The sequence below is a fragment of the Aspergillus alliaceus genome, assembly GCF_009176365.1.
Source record: "Aspergillus alliaceus strain CBS 536.65 unplaced genomic scaffold BDW43scaffold_16, whole genome shotgun sequence".
Lineage (NCBI taxonomy): Eukaryota > Fungi > Ascomycota > Eurotiomycetes > Eurotiales > Aspergillaceae > Aspergillus > Aspergillus alliaceus.
The window spans coordinates 152,411-167,736 of NW_022474699.1; the positions used below are offsets into that span (position 1 = coordinate 152,411).

General features: G+C 48.5%; 7 protein-coding genes across 7 annotated transcripts in view; 3 read left to right on the forward strand and 4 right to left on the reverse strand.

The window, feature by feature from the left end:
- Positions 1 to 1,783: 1,783 nt before the first annotated feature.
- Positions 1,784 to 2,455, forward strand: BDW43DRAFT_310139 (uncharacterized protein; the record flags this gene model as incomplete). Its single annotated transcript, XM_032046851.1, has 1 exon — positions 1,784 to 2,455. The coding sequence occupies one exon, from the start codon at positions 1,784 to 1,786 to the stop codon at positions 2,453 to 2,455; it is 672 nt and encodes a 223-aa protein (XP_031901311.1).
- Positions 2,456 to 3,064: 609 nt separating this feature from the next.
- On the reverse strand, positions 3,065 to 4,994 carry BDW43DRAFT_299544 (thiamine pyrophosphate enzyme, N-terminal TPP binding domain-containing protein; the record flags this gene model as incomplete). The annotated part of the gene is made up of 3 exons (XM_032044738.1): positions 3,065 to 4,690; positions 4,751 to 4,873; positions 4,929 to 4,994. The coding sequence occupies 3 exons, from the start codon at positions 4,992 to 4,994 to the stop codon at positions 3,065 to 3,067; spliced, it is 1,815 nt and encodes a 604-aa protein (XP_031901312.1).
- Positions 4,995 to 5,580: 586 nt separating this feature from the next.
- Positions 5,581 to 6,807, reverse strand: BDW43DRAFT_318822 (plasma membrane Pth11-like protein; the record flags this gene model as incomplete). Its single annotated transcript, XM_032048761.1, has 4 exons — positions 5,581 to 6,360; positions 6,423 to 6,496; positions 6,554 to 6,590; positions 6,643 to 6,807. The coding sequence occupies 4 exons, from the start codon at positions 6,805 to 6,807 to the stop codon at positions 5,581 to 5,583; spliced, it is 1,056 nt and encodes a 351-aa protein (XP_031901313.1).
- A 1,371-nt stretch (positions 6,808 to 8,178) lies between these two features.
- On the reverse strand, positions 8,179 to 9,946 carry BDW43DRAFT_299546 (major facilitator superfamily domain-containing protein; the record flags this gene model as incomplete). The annotated part of the gene is made up of 7 exons (XM_032044739.1): positions 8,179 to 8,809; positions 8,870 to 9,082; positions 9,130 to 9,185; positions 9,238 to 9,338; positions 9,403 to 9,498; positions 9,556 to 9,722; positions 9,789 to 9,946. The coding sequence occupies 7 exons, from the start codon at positions 9,944 to 9,946 to the stop codon at positions 8,179 to 8,181; spliced, it is 1,422 nt and encodes a 473-aa protein (XP_031901314.1).
- Positions 9,947 to 11,213: 1,267 nt separating this feature from the next.
- On the forward strand, positions 11,214 to 12,167 carry BDW43DRAFT_310143 (uncharacterized protein; the record flags this gene model as incomplete). Its single annotated transcript, XM_032046852.1, has 2 exons — positions 11,214 to 11,718; positions 11,857 to 12,167. The coding sequence occupies 2 exons, from the start codon at positions 11,214 to 11,216 to the stop codon at positions 12,165 to 12,167; spliced, it is 816 nt and encodes a 271-aa protein (XP_031901315.1).
- A 1,128-nt stretch (positions 12,168 to 13,295) lies between these two features.
- Positions 13,296 to 14,302, reverse strand: BDW43DRAFT_310144 (oxidase ustYa family protein; the record flags this gene model as incomplete). Its single annotated transcript, XM_032046853.1, has 2 exons — positions 13,296 to 13,936; positions 13,990 to 14,302. The coding sequence occupies 2 exons, from the start codon at positions 14,300 to 14,302 to the stop codon at positions 13,296 to 13,298; spliced, it is 954 nt and encodes a 317-aa protein (XP_031901316.1).
- A 606-nt stretch (positions 14,303 to 14,908) lies between these two features.
- The window catches only part of BDW43DRAFT_55924 (uncharacterized protein), a 989-nt gene continuing 571 nt past the window's right edge, over positions 14,909 to 15,326 (forward strand). The window contains exons 1-3 of the mRNA XM_032050235.1: positions 14,909 to 15,024; positions 15,077 to 15,171; positions 15,251 to 15,310. Coding sequence (XP_031901317.1) covers positions 14,958 to 15,024; positions 15,077 to 15,171; positions 15,251 to 15,310 — 222 coding nt within the window. The 5' untranslated portion in view covers positions 14,909 to 14,957. The remainder of the gene's footprint in view (positions 15,025 to 15,076; positions 15,172 to 15,250; positions 15,311 to 15,326) is intronic.

Here is a 15,326-nt window from a genome sequence, read left to right on the forward strand (position 1 = left end):
TTTTCAGTGTCTTTGTTAGTAGCTTAATTTATACCATGTAATTACGAAGTGTATATTTGTAATAGGCCTGGCTCTTCTACCAAGGACAGCTACTTTATGGATAGTACTTATATCTTTCAGACCTCGCGGTCACATTATTACTGGTCACTAGTAAATTCTAATCCTTGTCGTAAGTATTATCTAACCAAGATAGCAAAATAATCGCCGAGTCCTTGGACGAAGACCATGTGTAACAGTAAGGTTAAGAATTACAGGGCGTCACATGAGCAGCGTAGATGGGAGAAAGCAGAAAGGATTGCCGAGCGCAAGACTAAACGAAATCAGAAGTTAGAGGAGGCGGCTAGAACTAATAGCAGAGAGAACGATATATGCTTCTATGTACTTAGGTGTCTTGATATAGGTTGTACTCCGCGCCTAGTGGGCTTTCCCTATATCATCGTGCAAATTCTGGTTTAGGCCTTATACATAAATTAATAAATCACTACTGTCCAGTCCTACTTTTCATAGAGGTTTTATAGTATATTTACTATATAGTACTGTTCACCTCACCTGGAAGTATACAGGCTACTACAGCAGGAGGTGTCATTCTGTAGCCTTGGTATAACTCCAGGACCTAAGTTATTCCAGATCAAATCTCGAGAACAACTTGCCAACTTATCGGTGACCTATGCTACAAAATACTCACATAGCTTGCCAATACCCGCCCTGGCACCTCTTTTATAGTTGAGCGATATTCCACGGTTATACTTATTTTCTAAAGCTACCTGTACGTCGGGATGTTCTTTCAGGCTAATTTCTAAAAGGCGTGAATTTCTGTCCACGAATAAAGCAAACTGGCACTCGAGCATACTGTAAGGAATTGTATCATGGACCAAAGTGTTGTGAATCGAGGCTCGATCAATAAACCATAGAGCCTCATATACAGAATTTATTCCGTGTAGAATCAGATGATGAAAATCAATCTGACGCCTATCTAGTATGTAAACCCTCAATTACACAGAGGAGAGTAATAGCAATTAATCTTCCTCTGAATTACAGCCCGTTATGAGCCTGGGAGCTATCATTCGGGTCATATCTCTAGTCGCTCATCTTTAAATATATATCTTCAACAAAGGCTTCACAATTGTTGACCCACCATTATTGGTGAAGTCCCACTGCAATGGACTCCCAATTTAGCTCGTCGTCAACCTCGTTGTCTGGTAGGATCGCAGACTTAGAGCCAGTTTCAGGAAGCAGTAACGTAAGCGAACGACGCGCCACCGACGACAACGTCTCATGCTGGCCAAACCTAGCCCATAGAGAGGGAACGATGCAGAATGCTTCAAATATAATTGTACTATTGCATAATATTTGTGGAGAACGTACCGCAAAGATAAACTGCATGAACATTGCTGCCAATGCCACGGAGAAGCAGCACGCTTCCGCAGAGAGCAAGAGTGAGCACCGAGCATCAGTCCACCTTTCTCCAAGAATACTGGGTCGTGGGAGAAATACGTTACATGCGTTGCTGGCTACTGCCAGGTGGAAGAACCCGATGCTGTACTGAGCCCTACGGATGTTAATATACCCTCAGTCGTTTCCTGTCAGCCCCACCATTATATCGACTGTCTCGTGTATCTGAAAGAAAGCGCCAGGTTGACAGAATCCGAGCGTCATTAGTACCGCAAAGTAGTCATGCTGACGAAAAGACTACTCTCGGTATCTTTGAATTTTTGTTTTCAGATACACATCGAACCTTTCTAACTATATGTGTTCTATATTGTCTTGCAACCAATGCAACAAAATGGCCTCGAATCTACAGGCGCATCGAGTTTTCAGCGTAGTTGAGCTACTCGAAGCAATCTTGCTCGAGACCGAACTACGCACCCTCCTGACGTCTGCCACACGGGTATGCCGTCTCTGGCATGATGTGATCGAAACCTCCCCCCGTCTCCAAGCTGTTCTTTTCTTCGATCCTTGGGAAGTAAAGCGAAAGAAACCATTCAAGAATCCGTTCATTGATAGCGATATATGGCCCGATTTTTTTCGAAAGTATATCGGAGTTGATTCACCAAAGCTTAGCGACAAACTACGGGCCTATCTGCGAGAAGATGCAAGCTGGAGACGCATGCTGATCCATCAACCACCGACCTCAAATTTATCAGTCCTCTACCGGCCGTCTGCACAACGTGTTTGGCCAGAGAGTAAAGTAGATAGCACGCATCAGACGACCTGTGATCATCCATTTCTACTAGGCGCATTGGCCGAGTTTTTGAAATGCCGCGGGTTCACGGTATATCCCCAGCCCTTGCTCTTTTGTGACGGCAATTGGGCCGTAACGGGCGAGTTTAGTAATGGTACAAACCCACTATACCCTGACACGTCTGTGGAGGGCGGGGGCCCGATCAAGGTTGGCTGGGTGACCTACTGTGGTCACGGATATGCTATTAGTACTGGTGCTATCTTCAGAGGTTGATAGGTATGCGCACTGCCCTGTCGACGGGGCGGCAAAGTTGACTGATGATTCAAACACTCTATTTCTTTTTGCTAAATATGCCCGTGAGGTTATTCATGGATTTCCTTTACTTGCTTATCTCATGGTTAGCGACCTTCATTGATGTTCTGGAACAACAATCTGCTACCTCAATGTGAAGCTATTTGTCTTGTCTTGATCTAGTTCCGGTTCACTTTATCTCTGCCGGTGCCCGGGGTTTTGATTTACACCATACAGCTTCTACCGCTAGGTCTTAGCCCGAGATTATACTTGAATCTTCGGTATCTAGACAGCTCCAGCTCCTAATTATACTTAGGCTTTAGCGGGGGATTCTGGTTGACAATAGCTCATGGTTTAAACCGCTAGTCCATACATACATGGGAAGAATATCTTTCGGACCAGCCGGAGATCAACACTGATACTAAATTACCAACACCAACCGAACCGTACCTCAAGTTGTAGCATACCTCGATAATCACAATCATGCGCATACAGCCATCGAAAGTAATAAAGCGAGGAGTGTCCGTTACTCAGCTTCAAATTATCGTAAACATTGCGGATCCAATCTACCCACAAACCTCTCCTCACTACCTACCTAATAATAACATCCAAAACAACCGACTTCCTTTCTTCAACCACAACCCTAACTCCCTCCCGAAGTGTCTCATCCAACTCCCCCACACTCCGTACCCTCTTCGACCACAAATTCCCATTCGCAGCCGCCCTCGCCACCTCCCCATAATCCGGCCCATCCTCCACCAGCGAAATCCCAAGATCACTATTCGACATTCCCGCCGCCACACCCTCAGGATGCACATCAACTAAACACTGCCTGGTAGCATTCCACCCCCCATTATTCAAGATCACCGTCAAGAAGGGTGTCCGATACCGATGCGCTGCCCAGAACACCGCCGTTGGGACCGAGAAAACGAAACTCCCGTCGCCGACGATGTTACATATGAATGGTGCTTTGCCTGTTTCATTAGGTTGGAGGATGGGGCGATTAGATACATCGTACCGTGCAGTCGCAAGTGACACGCCGATAGCCGCGCCTCCAGACCAGCCTAGTCCACTACCTCCTTTTGTGAGATGTGATCCGGGACGGGTGAGTTGGAGTTGTTCGGCCATGGGGACTTGGTTTGTGACCGAGTCTGTGACGTAGATTGTATCCTGGGGGACAAGGGCGCGGATACGACTGCAGAGGTAGTCGACTGTGCAAGGTTGGGTGGGGTCTTCGAGGGGTGCTGTGGCGCGGGCATCGATGCGGGCTTTACCTTCTTTATGGGCTGTTAGGAGGGCTTGGGCTCTGGGGAACCAGGATTCCTGGAGGGCTGGGAGGCGGGGCGAGCTGGATATGTATGTGTTTAGTTGGGTTAGGGCTGAGGCAGTGTCGACGTGGAAGGTGGCGGAGGCGCTGATGTCGAAGATGTTCATGCGTTCTTTGCGGGGGTCGAGGTCGATGTGGTAGATCTCTGCGGTTGGGGAGGGGCGAACTCGCCGTGGGATCCAGGGGACATCGGCGTCTAGGACGAGGATCATGTCGGCGGATTGGACGGCTGGTGCAGCGCCTGTGCTGCGTGATAGGTAGGCTGGGTGCGTTGCTGGGAAGCAGACTTCGCGGAGCTCGGAGTCGAAGACGCGGAGGCCTCGGATGTTCTCTGCGAGGCTGATGAGCTTTTGGACTGCGCTGTGGTTGCGGCCCAGGTAGCCTGTTATTACAAGGGGTGATTTTGCGTCTAGCAGAGCATTCCCGATCATCTCCACTGCTTCGGGCGATAGGGATCCCAAGTGACATGATGGGATCGGCTTCGGCCGGAGCTGACCTGAGGGAATGGGGGTAGCTAGGATCTCCCGAGTTGCAGTTAGATACACCGGGCCTGGGGAGCCAGTTGTCGCCATGAGGACGGCACGGTGCACCACACTTCCAACATTATGTGGTGATTTGATCTCCGCGCTAAAACGGCTGTAGGGCGCCACGATGGCCGCCTGGTCGCGAATGTCCTGGTACCACTGGACATGTTCGGACCGAGAACCCGGGGTCTCATTCAGCAGCGTGGATGGGGCAACGCCTGCGAAAATCACGACAGGGGCACGTCCGCTAGATGCATTGTGCAGGCCCTGGCCCAGCGCAGCAGTCCCCACGTCCACGTGGGCGATCACACATGCCGGTTTGTGACTGATCCTAGCGTAGCCATCTGCAGCTGACATGGCTACGAACTGAGTGATCGATCAGTGGGGTTCCATGTGTTGACCCTGGTGGGGAAACAGGCGTCTCACCTCGTGCTGGAACAGGATCATCTTGGGATACTGGCGGGTTGGGTCACTTTGGCGGCGGATGTAGGCTTCGATGATACTGGGGTGATCGGAGCCTAGTACGGTGAAGAGGTAGTCAACCCCGGCCTGTCATGATTTAGGACCCATTCATTCACCAAAGAAAAGAAGGGAATGGGCGTACCTCCGCCAAGGCCTCCAGAAATGCATCCGCCACAATAGGACCTCCCGCGGTGATATCCTCCGTCATTTTGTAGCAATTACTTTGAATAGAATAACCTGGGAGGAGATGTTTCTGAGAATCTCCTAGCTCCTTCGCTTTATGCCAGGGATTGGGTGTATTAGGGTTGCGGGAGTGTGCCGTTGCAATATCAGGGGTTATGCTCTTAGAGTGATTAAGTCCGCAGACGGGAAGAAAGTAACCAAGGTGGGGAAGTCCGCCGGAGTTCTACCTCACTAGGGCTATCATACCCTGGCCAGTTAAATAATGTTTCATTCTGTGCCATCTTACTCGGCGGAGATCCCTGTCAAAAGAAACAAGCTAATTTAGGGCACGCAGTAAGTGGGGCAGGCATGATTACTACTCCATACAACATACGTACCACGATGGATCAGCCCCAACGAGGCCGGGTGAAACATGCAGGGAGAGAAATAAAAAGCAAGCCCTGGTAAGCACTGCAAAGAGTAAACGATATAGCGTGGCATTATGACCATAAACGAGAGCAATGGCACATTCGACAATACGCCATATTACAAAACACCATACACTGGTTTTACCGTCCATATGCACGGTGAATATAAACATGTGTATATCTTATTTTTAAACAACTTTCATATCACGAATAAGCCCGCTCACTACGCATAACAATATCCGTCTTCATAACGATCTGTCCCTTCGCAATCGGCCCCTGACTGCCCATACTCTCGGCATCGCCCTCCCCATAGTATTCTTCATCCCTCCGCCCACCCGTCCGAATACCTGACTGCGACCCGAGCCGACTCATCCGATAGCTCGGTCTAGTCCGGGACCGACTCTTCCTCGACCCGTTCGATAATGAAACAAACCAGCTCGGGATAATTCTCTGGATCGGATGCTTCAAGAATGGTAAACAGGCGCAGATAATGCCCGTACTAGCCTCGATAGCGCTCCATATCAGCGCATCGAAAGATCCCCAGGTTGGATCTTTTGTCTTCGTACTTTCTACCATGGCCCACATGCGAATGATACTTGTTATACAGACGAATAGGCCCATGCAGAAGACAAGCATGACTCCGACTTTGCGGATGCGATCGAGCTGTAGACGGGCCAGGAGGGGCAGTGGCATTAGGCACACCCAGATGTCCATGGCTGTGTTGTATCCGGCCCATGACCAACGGAATTCAGCGTTCTTGACGCATGTCTTGGGGATGTCTTTGTGCCAGCTCGCGTGGACGGGGATGCACTGGAAGATGGTGGCGATCACGAAGCCGAAGGTGCTGGAGAGGACAAGGACAATGGTAATCCAGCAGATGAGGCGGAATTTGGGAGTCGGGAAGAGGCGGAGATAGAAGGCGAGGAAGGATAGCTTGTTGAGACACAGGACAAGCTTGTAGAAGATTTGGAAGAGCCAGAAGAACTGTTCGGACGGGTAATGTTAATGGATTTTTCTATTTAGTGTCTTCTGGAGGACTCACACACCTTCAATGCGAGAACACGGTTGCCGCCTGTTCGAACTACGTCGGCGCGGTGGCGACCGAAGGCGTAGTGGCATGCTAAAAAACCAGGATTACTTAGATATATACATATGGTCGATCAGAAGGAAAGCATGCCTAAGTCACCCATGACTGTATTTACGATCTGTATGGCCTGTTATCCTTTTCTCAGTATAATTTAACCACTCTAGCGATACACAACATACCATAGAAAATGAGATGATAGCATCATCGGCGGCGATCTTGCTCTTCATGTAAACTTTCCACAGTATTCGGTATGCCACTAATATGAAAGCAATTACTGTCAAGACGGCCGTCACCTTCACAAACAGGGGACCTTTATTCGGCACATCGGATGGACTCAACACCATTGCTTTCGTCGCACAATACCCTGCACGGAGAAAGGAGGAACTAAGAAAAACAACCAATCAAACAAAAAAAGAAATAGAAAGGAAAGAGAGTAAATAAAGACTTAAAAGAATGTAATCGTCAGTCGACTGGACGGAAAAGTCTCAAAAGCGATCACGACATAGGTGTTATGGAAAGAATTCTACTCCTTTTGCTACCTAACAACACATACGGTACTAGGCCTGCCACATCCCCTGTACTGGACGGTCTTTTCAGTACGTAACTTTGCTGCAGGATCTGCTAGATTTAGATTGTGCGAGATCCGCTCCAGATCGGTAGATGGCTGGTGCTTTTTCACTCCTGCTCACATGGTCTTTGGGGAGAATTGGTCCCTGCGGATTCTGGACTGATGAGAAGAATTTCCACTGACACTATGGGTAGGAAATTGCGGTTCTTGGCACTGGTCGCAACCGGCTGACCCATAGTAAGCGCTAGAAATTGTTCAAAATTTCGCTGAGCAGGGGTATGGACATGGATAATCATTAATGGGTTCACTTCCAACCGGACTGGGGCTATACCCGCTGAATTAGGATGTCAGGATAACACCAGGGCCCCCAAGCCCTGGGTAAAGTGAGCCGGTTGAAGAGGAGATAAATTAGGGTCGCGCCAATCCCCACCAACTCAGCCATAGCTGGGCAGGCGGTAGATCGGGCTGGCAGTCTCTTAGGGGTCAGTGGTGGCCCTCGAGGAACCACACCTTATGAGACTTAAGTAATTCTCTATTAGAGCGCCAGGCTCCCCTCTTCCCACCTGAGACTGCCGAGCAAATGTAGCCCTTGAGGCCGCCCATGTACAATAGAACCAAAGCCCCTAGTGTGGGTGTCTAGGCTCGATATGGACAATACACTTGATTACTACTACTACTACCCGTAGAATGCTCTTATTGCATAGGAAAATGGGCGTGGGTCCGTTACTCTGTAGTTTAGATTCCGGTCCGTTCCCGGTGAAGGATCCACAGGGAATCTTGGTCTATTCCCAGGGCCAATAGAAAATGTACGTTACTCTAGATTGACTAATCAGGGCTGTCATGCCTTGTCCTTAAAACGAAAGTACCAGGCCGGCCAAACCTTGTTATATCTAAGTATATGGCTTGCTCAATAGGAAAAGCTTGTGAGGGTTTGGGTGAGATAGCCGCACTTAGGGCTAATATGGGACTAACAAATTGCGCTACACTAGTTACAACTTCGACAAACACGCAAAATTACGCTGTAAAATCAGGCCACCATCGTAGAACCACCGGAGTATCCCGCATTGCAGATTAAATTAAATGACAGAGCCCACTTCGCTCGGATCATTATTGGGGCAATGTGCCCTCATATGATCCAGCAGCTATGTTACAACTGAAACCGAAAATCCGGATGCGCATCTCCGAGATCCTGGGCACTTTCTGGTGTCCACTCCTTCTCGGGCTGGCTATCACGGCGGCGGTTCTCCGCGCGCAAACCGAAATAGTACACCGTGCTGGCTACTCCGGCCATCACTGCAAAGCCCAACCCAACCCCAAATCCCACCGGGTACTTAGGAGATTGGCTGGTGATGAAAACGTTCCCAGACACAAAGGCACCGCAATTGCCAAAGGCTGGCAGGAGGCCCATACCCACACTTCGCTTGACGCCCTTGCCAAGGTTAATGCACAGCCATACCACCGTGATTGACATCATGATGAATGCTCCGGAAGCCACGAAGAACATGCCCATGTATCGGACAGCCGCCGGCAGATAGTGCGCCAGCTGAACACTCCACCCGATAACAATCAGAACTGATCCGAACAGAGTGAATAGGAAGCGGTGTCGGAGGTGGTCGCTCAACCAGGCGCTGGAAAGCGTCAGTACAAATGCGACCGCGTAGATCGGAATGCCGTGCGCTTGCGCGGAGCGGGCGGTCCACCCGAGGTCTCTGAGAATGGTTGGCTGGAAAGCCACAAGAGAACTGGCGCTTTCTTCCGCACCGATATAGGCCAGGACGCTGTTGCACGAGTTAGCTGGTCGATACTTGGAAGCACAGCGGGATCGGATTGGCACTTACCAGATCCAGATCTTCCAGTCTGTTGCCATACTCAACACCCGTTTGAAGGAAATGGGGTCGTTGCGGACACCACCACCATCAGCCTCCAACCGAGCCAGCAGTAAGGCCTTCTCCTCGGGTGTCAAGAAATTTGCGTCATCCGGAAATGGTACCACGATCCAGTAGCAAATGATGCTAATACCAATGGTAATGATAGCTTCGATCAAGAAGAGCCTAGATCGTCAGCCGGGAGAAATGTTCAAGGAGGGAAGAAAGCCTACCATCGCCACCCTGCGTATCCGCTCAGCTTCAATCCCGTCAGGAGACTCGAGAAGAGCTGTACATCGAGTCAGTAGTGGTTTGATCAAGTGCCATCTACCTGGACCCACCCCATTAATTGCGCCTGCTGCCATATTCGCGCTGAAGAAAATCGCATACCGTCGCAAAAACTCATCCCTCTTATAATAACTTCCAATCAAATATGCGCAGCCTAGTATGACTCTGAGATCAGCGCCCATATTCGCAGTTCAGATTTGTCCGGATTGTGCACGAACCAGGAACAAACCCTGCCTCACACATGCCCATGAAGAATCGACACGCGATCAAGCCCGTTGCGGTCTTGGTCAAACCCTGGCCCAACACAAACAGCCCTACATGCAATCTCCCATTAGCGGACTCCAGATTGAAACAGGAGAATGTGATCTCACCCCATGTAAACATATAAATGACCAGCATTCTAGGACCGAATTTCTTGACCAGTAGATTTGCGGGCACTCCAAAAATCACGTATGCGACAGTGAACATTGTGACAGCGACGTTGTAATCGCTTCCGGCCATGTGCAGCTCTTTGACCATTCCAGCAATTTTGGCATTCCTAAGTTCAAATCTCAGCATGAGTTTTGGACTAGCAGAGAGTTTAGAGCAGGAACCGATAACTAACCCGATGTTCGAACGGTCCATGAACGAGACCAGGAACAGAAACCACAGCGCAGGGATGATCCGCCAGTCCAACTTCCGTAGCAACTTCTTCTCCAATACTGGATCAAAGTTGCTGGTCAAAGATTCTGCCACCCGAGGCTCAATGTCTGGCTTCTCCATCGTCATGGTGGAATCTAGTGTTGTATCGAAATGGGCGGAAAAAGTTGCGCCAGCACATTGCGGGGCATCCCTGCTTTTGTAGATGGAAAAGGTGCCCTCTAGCTCGGGATTTCCGAATTGCAAAAGAACTAGTAATTAGCTAGAATGCAAGTAGTTCAATCTCCGGGGAATCAATCAAGTAATCCCTGCGCAAGAGGCAAGTCTCCTTCAGAGTCGTGGAATATTGCATGGTATTACTCTCTGTATACCATTAGTGTGCCCCGCCATAATCTGCTCGGACGCACCTTGTGGACCCTCGAGTTGGTCTAGAGCTGCGGAGGGCATATTAATCTGAGCACAAATAGCGTCCAGCCCCACCTCCCTTCGGCCTCTAACTGCGGTAGGACTACCGTGGACCTTCTCCGGAAAGCCATACGAATTTCACCGGACGCAAGTCGCCCGATACCCATGCAACTACTAGCAGTAGCGGTTTCGAACCGCGTCCTCCCGGAGAAAAGCCGGCATTACTCGTTCTCCAGAGCCAGACCAGCGCTCGTATTGTTCATATAAGCCGGGCAACTAGTTACAATGCAAGTATCTACTTCTAGTACGGAGTTCCTGTATTATTAGTACCTGTGGCAACTACTAGGCGTATCGTGCTGAGTGCATAAGTATCTATACTACTTATATGCAACTTAAGCGTTTGCAGGAGTTACTGGCTCTCGCTATGGTGTTTCTGCATCTTGCTCAGGGCCTAGAAACCCACCAACTTACCAGGCACTAGCAACATATACTGCAATATCGTATTTCTTGACCAGGATCACTGTTAAGCCGTTGATATAATGCCCTTCTCTCGTTTCAACCTCGTGTTATTTCATCGTGGGCGAAGTGTGCTCGGTTAGTACTCCGTGCACCAATCACAATCCCTTATCGAAGTATCATTTTAACTATTTATGTCGGCTGGGAGGCTAACAGTTCTTGAAAAAGAGCTTCGTGGACTTAGTGGATTTTGTCAGTGCTGGACTATAGCCACCACCGCCTAGTTAATGAAGCACGTGCCATGCCGTCCTAGAGAAGTCAAAATTGTTTGAGAGTTCGAGAAAAATAGTAACAAATGCTCAGCTATCGTCAATCAGGATTCACTCCAGATACATCATCCTAGGTGAAGATAGGAACTTGTAATATTCCGCGTTGCGTAATTATGATTCAATCCAAGCTGATATTTTCAGTGACCAGCCAAACAATTATGTTCTCCTCTATCGCCCCTCCAGCAGATAGGGCGCCAACCATGTCTTCAATGGTCCAATACACAGTTCTACCAATAGAAGATGTGTTGGATTCTGGCGCATTTCTCTCAGAGCTCCCCGCGGGTACGCCTGAGGGTATTGGGTCCACCATCGGCGCCATAAAGAGGCTAGTAACCAGGGAGCTAGTCAACCCCCGACCAGTTCCATATATCTTGCTGCACAACGTTCCCCCGTATACCATCGAAAGAATAACCGATAATTGGCAGCTACTTGGATCCAGGGTAATCTACTTGTGCTATAATTCGGAAACACGCCAGCTGATCATAAAGTTCCTAGGCTATCCCCATGAGGTTGAAGCTGCCAAATTAAGTTACATATATTGCCGGGCATTCGATGGTATGGGACTATCAGATACATACGAGAGCCTCCGGGCAGAGCTTACCGATAATGGGCAAGTGAAGAAAGAACCCGATGACCAGTGGGTACCCAGGCCCGAATACGTCCCCGCCGGACGGAACGTGAACTTGTCCACAGTGGCCTTAGAGTGTGAGTGGTCCGCGTCACTGAGGCAGCTGCGGAGAGACGCAAGCATATGGATTACCCACTTTGAGACAATGGTGGTTATCATAGTTTCTAACGAAAGACGGAGGCATGACATCCTAGTTGAAGCATGAGTACGTACAGCTGGGTGTAGCACCAGGGCTAGGCCTCGTGTTCAGCCTGTGTGCGCCCAATGTATAAATATCAAAGAAACGAAGAGCGGCATACTCATCAGGGGTCCTTCTCTGCTTATCCACTCCGAGGAATTCTGGCTTCGGGAACCGAATGGGGGCAAGAGCGACTATATCTTTTCGCATCCGGCGTTGGAGGAAGAGGCAGATAGAGTCTGGTTGCACAAGGATATCTGGCTCAGCGGCTGCAATGAGCAGCTACGAGAGATCCCACGGGAGGATTTCGAATTCGATGAGGACGGCGATGAGGAGGCCAATGAGTAAGTGAGCTAGACTAGGCACGATTGTGTAACAGACCTCGGGATCGTTATTCCTGAGGTAGCAAGCTTCATAAACCCTTGGACGGGTACTCGTTTAACGGGTATGCTCACCTAATGGGACCAGCTTTGCGTCTTGCGGTCCCCTATATAGTCTTGCTTTTAGTCTCAGCTCTAAATGTTGTTCATGGCTTAACCTAACGAAACGGCTTTAACATGCCATAAAATTAGGTATATCCCGAATGGTAGTCCAAGATGCAATAGAACTGTTAGATACAGACGCTCTTAGATAGGGAAAGGATAGGAGGTCTAGATCCAAATAAGGGGTTAGATACCTCCACTCCTCGCTCAAGCACTATGTATATCGACAAAAGTTGACCAACGAACGTCTTGCTCTTGGTGATTAGGCGAGAACATTATATCGATTCTGTGATCTGCAATAAGCATTAATTAAAGAATTATAGGATTGGCACTGGGATGCTACATACTGCATGGTAAGACCAGTGAGACAAATCCCTCCATATTTAATATTTCATAGCCGTGATTCCAAGGTCACATCGTAGTTCAAGTTGTAAGTCCAAATGCAATGTCGCTATTATAACCAGTGCTTCTCAGATAAGCCCCACTGAAATTTCTTCGTGTTATTATATATTTGGCTTTCAAGTATATAGTAATTATACATATCCACTCCTACTGCACGAATATACCTTCGGAGGTGAATACAGACTAAATTAGTGGAAATAGTCAATATTAATAGCTATCTATGGCACTAAACTTAGAGCGAGGATTTGTACATATGATCAAACTCTAAGAATCTTGCTCATTAATTGCTATACGACTATTGCCCACAAAATCTACCACAATCTTAATGAAGTGGAATACAGATAAGGTTAGCGATATGTACTAGATACCTCTCTCACCCTGTATGCAGATACTGCAGAAACAAGATTAGATGATGAATAGAGAAATGCACGGTGGATTGTCCTAAGTGAGTGAATCGAAGTCAGACTCTGTATAAGTTATCCAGAGGTAGATGTAGCCCGGATGATTCACCTGCAATTGACTACGCACAAAACTACAAGGCATATTAAGGTTTTATCGTGAATCATCAATAGTCTATAACGTGCATTGTATATCATACGCCACCTTCAGATTCAGCTGACCGCACGGGCGCTGGTTCCGGCAGACGCACGTATCCAGCAGGTGGTGCCTTCATAGTTGTCCACACCGAACGAGGGACAGAATTCTCATTAACATGGTCCAGAAGCGCCTCAAAATCCCGACAAACATGCTGATTCTTGAAATCAGGGAATGGTTGATCCCACCCTTCGACCCAGTTGAATAAGATCACGTCAACGCTACTTGAGCATTTAATCGACTGTGCTAGAATATCTATACAGTGACCGATATGTGCCATATGCTGAGCGTCGGGGTTATTTCCAAACTTGGGGAAATAGTAATGCTCGTAGGAGATCTCCTTGCGTAACATGTCAATACAGTGAAGGAGATGAAAGACCTCGGTTTGTGCGATATAGGCGTCATCACCGTATCCGTGCTCCTCGGGAATCTTAACTGCGGGCGCAGGATCCTTTCCCAGCTTGCGGATTTCATCGGCGGTGATAATTATGGGCATAACCCCCGTTCCAATACGGAACCATTCAGCGTCTGCTTCGTCGCCCTTTGGCACTCGTAGAATAGAAGGTGGATCGGTGTCATACAGTGATGCGTTTGGGGTTAGGGTGACTCTTGGGATATCAACCCGGTCAAGTAGAGGTGCTAAAGAGGTTAGCTTTCTGGCCAAAAGGGCTCCAGCGGATATTAAATCATACCGTAGTAAGATGTTGATTTCCATTTATCCTGGTCCGTAAGGTGTTGAAGGCAGGCCCGTCTGGATAACGGCGACATCAAGAACACGATGGAGGCTATGAACAAGACCATGTTTCCAATGGTGAGCCAGATCATCATGGCACGCCCCTTGAGCCACATGCGTTGTTGTGCTTTCATTGCCCTCCCGGCATGGCCATGATTGTTCACATTTGCCGAGTCATTGCAGGTAAGAAGTGGTTTTTCCGGGTCCTCTTGATCTAAGCCTGGCCGAAATTCATCGTCCAGATATACTGAATCGTGTGGAACATTAGACATACTGGGCCAACGTCTTGCTGCGTAAAAAGAAAGATCAGATCTCAACAGCGAAGGAATTCTGGAGGCTCAATTGCAGTCTGCTACTTAGCGTATCCTGCGGTCGCCGAGGTTGGTATCTATGAACCAACAGAAGCGGGGATGGACTTTTAACAGAACTACCCCATTTGGAGTGAGACGAGGATGAAGTTCTGAATGGCCCCCAATATCACAACCGACGAATGGCAGAGGGTTGCTAGAGCAAACAACTTACCTTATTAGGTAAATCCGTCGGGATTCCGCTATGTCATCGCTTGGCATTGTTGGAGGAGAAGAGATATAGATCCTTCAGGCTAAAATAGATTGATGCACGGATGTTGCAGCCTATAAAATGAACCAAATGACCAGGACCCCAACAGGCATATCGCAATGTAACCCTATGCTCAGCACAGCGCCAGGGTGAGATTGCTGACGTCCATAACTCTATCGGAGTTTAGAATTTCAAGTTGAACGTTTAATATGATTTATTTTGATCGAGGTCACGTTGCCGCTGGCCATATGTATATAAATCCCGCCGGATGGGATCATGGCATAAGGCAATAGAATACTTGTAACGCATTGTCATACCAATTAAAGGTCTTTGTTTATAAACTTCTCCTACCAACGATCATCCAGCATCATGCATTTCAACACCGTTGTCGCCCTTTTGGCCATTGGGGCACCCTTAGCCTTTTCCTCGCCGATCGGTATGTATGACAGTAACATTCAGTCTTCTAATGCTAACACCGCGTTGTGTAGCGGCTAAGGACAGCGAAGCCATTCCATTCTATCCAAAGCGTGCGGAGAACAGCGAGGCTATTCCTTTCTACCCCAAGCGTGAGGATAACAGCGAAGCCATTCCTTTCTACCAAAAGCGCACCGAGGAAAGCGAGGCAATTCCATTCTACCAAAAGCGTACCGAGGATAGCGAAGCTATCCCATTTTACCCCAAGCGTGCGGATAACAGCGAGGCTATTCCTTTCTACCCAAAGCGTGAGGATAACAGCGA